Genomic DNA, 9,463 nt, shown 5'->3' with positions numbered 1-9,463 from the left:
CCCGTCCTTCCCTGGGCGCCCAGGCTTTGCTCCGCGCCAGACCCGTCCCCGCCGCCCGGCCTCCTGTCCTCCGTCTGCGGCTCGTCATCTCTGGGGTCCCAGCCTCCACGGGCCGGGACCACTGCCGCCGCTGCAGGACGGGGAGGCGGGCCATGGCGTCCTGCGTGGGGAGCAGGACCCTGAGCAAAGATGATGTGAACTACAAGATGCATTTCCGGATGATCAACGAACAGCAAGTGGAGGACATCACCATCGACTTCTTCTACCGGCCGCACACCATCACCCTGCTCAGCTTCACCATCGTCAGCCTCATGTACTTCGCCTTCACCAGGTGTGACGGCCAGGCTGCGCGGGGGTCGCGATCTTGGGCGAAGGGAAGGGGCGGGCGGGAGGTGGTGGCGGGGAGCGTGGCCCGGTGTGGCTCTGGGTGAGGAAGCGGGCTAGCTGCTCCAGGCACACACTCGCAGACCCGCTGCCCAAGCAGCTCCTCCAGCGGCCCAGTGTCTCCCAGCACACCCAGCTTCCTCCCCTACAGCTCCTCTGGACTAGCGTTCGCCCCTACCCCCCAGGCCCTAGCCCTGCGGTACTACCTCTCCCATACATCGTCTCGGGCCACATCAGGAGCACTCGCGGGTCACCCAGCACGCTTGTCTCCCCATGCCCCCGAATTCAGCATCTCCCCGCACACACATCACGACACGGCCCCCTCCTCTCCAGCCCCCGTCCCTACCCGGAACACCGCATGAATCATCTTGGATGCACCACTTTCCGCACATAGCACCACACAGAAAACACCCCAGTCCACAGCGTCTACATGCACCCTACACAGGCCCAGGACACAACCCAGACCCCTTCCACTGGAACTCCTCCGGTATTCAGCACTACTTGCCACGCACAAAATGCACATGGGAGGTGCACCACACAGTCTTTCCCATGCAGCACCTCCTGTATACACTGCACACAAATCATCTGGCATTACCCTTCCCCCAGCCTCAAACACGACCATCTATACCACAGCACAAACTGCCGCTATAGACACGTATCACAGCGGACCTTTCTCCTTCCAGCACAGCCAGTATCCATCACCTCTTGTGTACATTGCTGCACAGACACCAACCCACCACTCATCACACTGTGCACACCCTGCCCTGTTCATCACCTAACATACATGCTGAAATGAGAGATTGTCAGGCACTTGTAATGGTGCCTGGTGCATAGTAAACACGATGGAAGTGTTCAACAAATAAAACACATAAACTTCACAATATAACACAACTCTCCTATCCCCCTGAAAACATTCACACACACGTACAAACATATGCTAAAGGCACTTCTAATATGTATCTACTTACGCATAGGAGCTACCCAGCCTGACTCTTGACCCACACGTCATGCAACTCTACCTCACTGAACGTGTGGCCCCTCAACCCCAGCCCAGGGAATGGATTCATCCCTGATTCATAATGATACACATGGTTCCATAATGATGCCATGGTTCCTACTTACAAGGATTTATATTTTCTGAGTGAACCTCTAAAGAAAGAAAAAGCATGCCTTCCATTCCATTATGGCTTAAAAGACCAATCCAGAGAACTGTAGTTTTGGAGCCAGACTGTTGGTTTCAAGACTAGTTGTGTGTCCTTGGTTAAGTTACTTAACCTTTCTCAGAGTCTCAGGGTCCACAGCTGTAAAGTAGGAATAAAGTATGTACTTATCTCATATGGAGTTATGAAGATTAAATGAACATGTATGAATGCACTTGGCAGAGTACCTGTTGCACAATTAATGTGAGTTACTTCTCTCCCAGTATTTTTATCTGATAATCAATGGTTCTCAGTCTATGTCAGCAGAAAACGTACAGGAGTATATTGGGTGATCACAAGCATTGGGGGAATTTCTGGCATTTAGCAGGTGGCGGTTAAGGATGCTAAATGTATTACAATGCATGGGACAGCATTGTACAAGAAAGAATGAATTGTCCCCTCTACACACGCATGTTCACATACACTCACACAGAAGTGCCAGTGCTGCCTCCCTTGGGAATCACTGCAGTTTTCATATTTTCATAAAACCGGTAATATCCTCTCACATCACACTTGTTTCTCACCTCCATAGTTCATTTGACTCTTGGGTCTTATTTGGTAAGTGTTTATCTATCTGCATGAATCTACCTAAAGCTATGAAGCATATGTAGCAATTACTTAGTGTTAATTGAGGAATACAGCTAGTATTTTTGTAAAGTCTTCTGCTAATGCTGTGCAGTGAGATACGATCTTTCCACAGTATCCAACCAAGAACGTATGTGTAGCTTTGGAGAGAAATCAGTCTTGTCCCTAGTTTTCATTACCCTCAAATACTTCATCATATCATCTGATTTTACCACTTAATTTTTGTGTGGCCGTTTAATTTTGCTAAGCCTCCGTTTCCTTATCTGTAGGTAAAATGAAAATATCTAGTAATACCTCATAGGATTGTCTGTCATGAGGGTTCAGTTCATTTTTTTAGATAATCTGTGTTTAGCTTGGAGCATGACAAATAGTAAGTGCTCAATAAACATTGGCTATTGTCATTGTTACATCATTTCATTGTATTCTAATGTCTTCTAAATTATATTTGGCATTAAGTGAGGACGTAGTATGCTCTATAATTGAGACAAAGCAAAGGCTTTGGAAAAATGGACATTGCTTTGCTTGGATAACGTACATGCCTGTTTCATCTTAACTTTAGTTTAACTTCATCTCATATGTGGGTTGGCGATAGTGGAATTAGTGCGGAAATTTCTTTGGAAATTAGAAAAGTAATTATGGTATTTTATTTTAAATAATGAGAAGCAAGAATGAGCAGTGTGTTTTAAACTTTTATCTTTAATATTATTTCATGCCCTTTCAGAGTAGATCTCTCTTCCTCTTTTCTAATACAGAAAGTCACATTCTTTTGGAATTTCCCTTTTACAGCATATTCTGCCAAAGCAGTTGATAAATTGCAGCAGTGATAGTATAAGAAATGATTTGAATTTTAATAGCTTGTCAAAAGTGATAGGCATAATCTAAACCTCAGACTATGGCCTTTTCCAAAAATGATAATAATTTTCTTTCTTCCACTAATTTCATAAAAAGAAATCACATATTGAAGAACTAATTAATAACAAGCTTCACCTTATATAAAATCGTAAGCACCACTAATGCAATTAGTTCTTACTGTATCTTACCCCATTTTTTGTAATGATTTGTGAACCCGTAAAGTGGGATATTACCGTGTTAGCTCTATTTTCCTCCATAGAGATCGAAAATAATGACTTCTTAAATGCAAATTATTCATTCTGTGCTGTTTCGTAATGATCATCTCCAGCACCTCAGGCTTATTTTATAACAGGATTTTAGATGACTGTTCAGTGCAGTTCTTTCAATAAAACTTTTAAAATATGTCTTAAAGTTTGTTTTTCAAAGACGAGGCATCTAAGAGACAGGGAATAGAATACTTTGGGGATGTCATATTACCAGTATGTGAGAAGCAGTGCTGGGTCATATCACATGCTGTAGAGACACAGCAAGAATTTAGGATTGTGAAGGATTAGGTACATTGCACTGAAGTCTAACACAAGTGGGGATTTGTCAAATAGTTCTTTTGCTAAATAGCAACTAGGCCAACTCACCGTTGCATCATAGCACTTGAATCTCCTGTCCTATCACTGTCAGTAACAATAAAGCCAGATGCTATCGAATCATTTTCCCCCAAGATTTGAAAAAGCTCATTTTGCCACATTTTAGAATAAGTGTTTTTATAAATTAATTGCTTTGGTGTATGTCTTATAAGTTTGTTCAGCCAAAGTAGGGCAAGGAGAACCTTTGCTTAGCTCAGAGTATAATAATTACTGAGGGACCTCATATTTACTCTGCTTTCAGAGGTTGGTAAACTTGGAAACATTGAATGGCCTTAGTTTTAAAAACTGAAGCTATGGATTTAAAAACACCAAAACCTACTAATCATATCCATAGGAGCCAACCCTCTCCTTAAGAGGGACCTGGCAATAAGACAGTGGACTCAGCCTCTCCTGTTGCACTGGTCCAACCACATCATGACTTACCTGGAAGAGATTGACTTCCTGAGCTTGCTGTCCCTAAGTGCTTATCAACTTGTCTATGCTACGTTTCTCCTTGATGTGGCACTAAGGAGATGGACAAGGGCAGGGAAATGGACAGATTTTTGATTTATTCATTGTTATCTACTTGTTAATAATGATTTTTATTTCAATTCCCTTAGTGGCTTTGGAGTTCCAGTTTGTCATCATATCATTGAGCTTTCTGTGTCACTCCCCTCATGGGTACCTGCAGGCCTTCCCTATTCTTTCCCTTTAGACCATATAAGTCCCATTAGAAAACGTTTCCTGATATTGCTGATTCAGTTGTCTTGGTCCTGTTTCCTTTATCTACATCATGTTCTTTCTCTCTCAATAACAGAAGGTCCGGATGTCCTTGTTCCCTGACACCAGCTATATTAAGTGATTGTCCGAAGTGGCTGTGTACTGGGGTTAAACCAGCCCCAGAGGTGAACACCATCTTAAGTGGCACCTCTCTCTAAAGAGGTCTGGTTAAAAGTGATCTTAACATTTCTCTTCCCCACTTCTGTTTGAATCATATTTTTTATTGGATTTAAATAAGTCTCTTTTTGTATCCTTTCTTATACTTATTTCTGGTGTTTTATGTCCCTAATAAGATTATAAACTTACTGACGGGGGAAATGTGCCATTTATTTCTTTGGGGTCTTCTGTAGTAAAAAGACAATGGGTGACTTCAATATTTATTTGCTTTAGATGATGCTTTACCTCAGAGAGATTACATGCCTTGGAATTGCTGCCTGGTGTTTAGCATTTTAGATACTTATTTGTGATATAATCCCTGTAGGCCCAGATTTCTCTAGGGAAGTTAGCAGTTTTTTCAGTCTAACGAATCCAGAAACGGGGACTCGTCCAGTCAGCTGGGACTGCTTCCTGAAGTCAGCCGGGACCGCTTCCTGAGCCCTCAGCCCTGGCATCCCATTTAATTCAGTTCGACAGTCCAACAGTCCATGTTCTACCCCAGCCCCTGCCAACATAGAGTTCCTCTGGTTTATGTCTTCCCCAGGTCTGATTGGGCCTTTATAGCTTTCAGAGCTGTTCTCCTCTTCCCATGCCTGGGCCTTAGCTCAGTAAACCCCCAGCCCTTTGGGATAGCATGTTCCCAGGCCTTGACTATATCTCCCTCCAGTTCATCTTCCACACTGCTGCCCTCGTGGCCTTTTAAAGACAAAATCATGATCCCAGCTGTCCCCTGCTTACAGTCTATCACTGGATTCCCTTCACCTGTAGGAAAGTGCTAGCTGGACCCCAAGGTCTTTCATTATAGGGTAGGTCTGCATCTCCCGACACACCCTTCTCCCCACCTGTACACAATACACACAGCAGGCCCAGAAAGCTCCCTGCCCCACACCCAGTGCCAGGCTGGTAGCTGCCGTTGACTGGAGAGGACCTCCCAGGGTCTCCTGCCTACCCAGGAGCCCGTGGCATCCTTTACAATCCACTTGGATGGTACCCTTCCCAGATACCTTTCTTGGTTGTTCCAGGAAGCACAGAGGAAGAAATGTTTATATACTTCCAAACACCTTTTATTATTGCATGTGTTATATTGTAATATTTGTTTCTGTATCAATTTCTTGAGGCTAAATATCTCAGTCATCTTAGGGTATGCATCCAGTAAATGCTAAATGAATCGAATACAAGAAAGCATTTATCCAATAAGAACTTTTCAAAAATACCACTCCTTCTTAGTTGATAGCTCAGTTATAATTCTCGCCAAGGATCATAACTTTCTATAAAATGAAATGAATGTAGTCTGCAAAGACAATACCAAAGCTAGTCAACATCAATCTACCTTGTAACCCAGGACTAAGTTTTCCACTGGGAGAGAGGATCCTTAACAGCAACCAGCCCTATAAACATGACCATACCTCTTGTCTCAATTTCAGGGACTCATATTAAAGGGAAGGGAAAGGGGCCGGCCTGGAGGCACAGCAGTTAACTTTGCACGTTCCACTTCGGCAGCCCAGGGTTCTCCCGTTCAGATCCTGGGTTCAGACATGGCACCGCTTGGCACACCATGCTGTGGTAGGCGTCCCACATATAAAGTAGAGGAAGATGGGCACGGATGTGAGCTCAGGGCCAGGCTTCCTCAGCAAAAAGAGGACTGGCAGTAGTTAGCTCAGGTCTAATCTTCCTCAAAAAATAAAAAATAAAGGGAAGGGAAGGAGAATGGGGGGAGGGGGAGGGGGCAAATCAACAGAGCAGCTTTAGGAGTCATGATCAAGGCTGGACATTCTTGTCTGGCCCCAGGGAAACAGGCTTGTCTGAAGATGGTATGTAAGTGAATGGAGTTTGCTTCGGTCTGAAATTGTCCTGCCCACTGCCAATAGTCAGACATTAAACTGACACAGAATCTGAGTCCAAACCTTTTTCTGAGTGTAAACTTTTTTTAACTCAGTGTTTTCCTTACCATTTTCCTGCTTTTAGGACATTCTCTCGTCTCTAGGTAGTTCCCTATACTGGTTGCAACAATGTTTGACAGATGGACTTGAAGTGTTTGAATATTTGATTGGTCACTTAGTCTCAGGACAGGAAAGGCACTGTCAGTGGACCCTGTGGGTTCAGGCCATGATTCCCCCTCAAGTTACCTGGGTCACTGGGCCCACTCAGCCATAGTGTCTCGCCCTTTCTGGCACCCCGCTATCCTGAGAATGCCTGTCGTGTGCCAAGCATTGTGCTGGCGCCAGGGATACCTGGGAGGAATGAGATGGCACGTGTGCCCTCTGGAGCGTAAATTAGAATTTTATTGTATTCTGTCCATTTGGTGTTTTCACTGTGTGTGGTCAGGGCTACCCCAGCACACTTTTGGAGCACCTCCTAAATTTAGCAGAGAGGGGAGGGGACTTGCCTCCCTAAGCTTGTCTATTTGTATCATATTGGTAAATGTAGCAGTCTTGACCTAGAGCCAGCATTCCAGAAGCCTTGGCACCTCCTTCCACTCTGCCTCTATTTGTGTGTGACTGTGGGCAAGATAAAGCAAGACCTTTATTTTCCTCATCCTTCAAGTAAAGATAATACCCCCCTACACACACACAGAATTGTGGAGTTAAATAAAATGCCAGCTATGAAAGTTCTTTGGAAAGTTTAAAGCACCAGAGACTGAGACCTTTGTTGTTAGAAACTGCTGTCGACCCAGGAAAGAAGTAGGGAACTGTTGCGGCATTGCAGTTGAAAGCTTGAAGGCCTTTTATTTTTTGTTGCTGCAAAGCAAAATGTCTTAGTTGAGCAAGAATCCTGAGACCAGGAAAAGTCAAGATAGGGATTAGGCAGTCTTGACCTCAAGTTATGATCTTCCCTGGGAAGCAGGAACCGGACTGCCCCCTCACAAGGCCTTCAGGAGACAGTAATGACCTTGTGAACAGGGGCCAGTCATGTGTGAACCGTTGAGTGACGCTTTTTTTTTGGTTTGTCAGGTTAATTAGAGACAGTGCCAGCAAATAAAAAACTTTTCTCGCAGGCCAAAGCTTTACTAAGATAATTTAGTTTTATGTCTCATTGTCCATTTCAACATGGTTCTCTCAAGAATAGGGACCATGTATATTTGTCTTTGTCTTTTCAGCTCCCAGCGTAGTACCTACCCCAATGACAAGCGTTAGCTAGAGGAAGGGATGAGGGGACATAAATGAAGAGCAGAGCGCTTAAACATTGTGAACTAATAGCTTCCTCTGCGCCAGGCACTATTCTAAGTTCTTTACATGAGTTGAGTTATTTTATCTTCACAACAATCCAGGCAGGTGGAACTATTGTTATCCTTGTAGTGGGGAGGAAATCAGGGCACAGAGAGATTAAGTAATCTACGCAAGGTCACACAAGTTGATAAGTGTTGAAGCCAGAACTCCAGCCCAGGTGGTCTGACCCCATGCCTGTATTCCTAGTCACTGTACCAAACGGCCTCCTAAAGGGAAGAGAACTTAGACTTTGAAGGAAGGCCCCATCAGTAAAATGCAGATTATGGTCGTTTCTACCTTTTATGGTGTTATGAGGATTAAGAAAGCTAACGTGCGGAGCCACCAGCATTCTGAGTGAGGCACAGATATAGTGGACGTCCAGAGACTAGTTTTTATCACCTAATTTGGGGTCGCTGGAGTCAGTAGTATGGTCTTGTGTCCTTTGCAGCCACGTTGCTTTTCATGATTAACAGTGGAAAATTTCTGTATACCTCAGTGTATGGTTACGTCTGTGGATTGTTTGTGAGTTTAGAGAGGGCAGACGCACACCAGGCCTTAAAGAATGGCCCTGTGTGCCCCGGTTGTCGTGAGAGGGGGCAGGGTGTCAGGAGAGGGGTTGGGCAACCTCCTGTGTCTTCAGTTCTTTCTGGGCGACCAGCTCTGGTGAGGCAGTCTTCTAGGCGCAGGGGCTCACCCTCTCCACTCTCAAGGGGTGCAGAGTGTGAGGCTGGGGGACCCATCTGATAGGACTCAAATTCCTTCTTAAGTCACCTGCCTGCCCTCTAGTCTTTGATCACAGAAGTTTGATCTTCCTGTACTGTGTATTTTCAGTTTATCTAATGACCTCACTGTCCATTTTTGATACATTTTTTTTCTAATTAAACAAATATAAAACTGCCAACTTTTCAGACCCACTGCTATTTTATTCCGGTTTAATTGGCCGTTTTTTCCTCCTAAAACTAGGCCATCCATTTGATTCTGTCTTTCTAAGAAAGTTGCTTAAAAGTTACAAAATTGCGGTTTCATTGGTTTCATATCCTTATTTATTACTAATCTCAAGTTCTTATAAATTTAATGTTGATGTATGTTTTCAAGCATTTTGACTAGTAGGTGATTTTAAATAGAGACTGATTTGCTGGTTTACTATAGCCACTTAATTAAAATTTTAATTAATTAACTTTTTTTGAAAAGAATAACATATCTACATTGCTTCAGATCCAAGATATACAAACGGTTTGTGGAGAAAAGGCTCTGTCCCACCGCTCTTTTCTCCTCTTTGGAGAAAACCAGTGTCCCCATTTCTTGGGTGGGTTTTAGAGCCATGCTACACAGCCATCAGTATAAGTTCCAAGTTATGTAACCACACACACATGCCCCCTTTTTTGCACAAATAGTTGCTTACTATACCCACTGTCATACAACTTGTTTTATTTACTTCATGATAACTCTTAAATTATTCTGTATCAGTTAGCTCATAAAAACCTTCTTTATTCTTTTTATGGGCTGAGACGGGACCGTAATTTATTTAATCAGTCCCCTTTCCCTGGACATTTAGCTTATTTCCAGTCTTTTGCTAATACATATAATGCCACAGTGAACAACCTTGGACATGCCTTTTTTGCATAGGGGGATATATCTGTGGGATAAGTTCCCATACATGGAATTGCTGAGTGACAGGGCA

The 9,463-nt window shown here is 43.8% G+C and overlaps 1 protein-coding gene across 1 annotated transcript in view; it reads left to right on the top strand.

Moving 5' to 3' along the window:
* The first annotated feature begins 24 nt into the window (after positions 1-24).
* The window catches only part of PTDSS1 (phosphatidylserine synthase 1), a 66,113-nt gene continuing 56,674 nt past the window's right edge, over positions 25-9,463 (top strand). Inside the window, exon 1 of the mRNA XM_046641876.1 lies at positions 25-331. Coding sequence (XP_046497832.1) covers positions 153-331 — 179 coding nt within the window. The 5' untranslated portion in view covers positions 25-152. The remainder of the gene's footprint in view (positions 332-9,463) is intronic.

Source organism: Equus quagga, chromosome 16 (assembly GCF_021613505.1).
Source record: "Equus quagga isolate Etosha38 chromosome 16, UCLA_HA_Equagga_1.0, whole genome shotgun sequence".
Lineage (NCBI taxonomy): Eukaryota > Metazoa > Chordata > Mammalia > Perissodactyla > Equidae > Equus > Equus quagga.
This window is presented reverse-complemented; position numbering and strand designations above follow the sequence as displayed.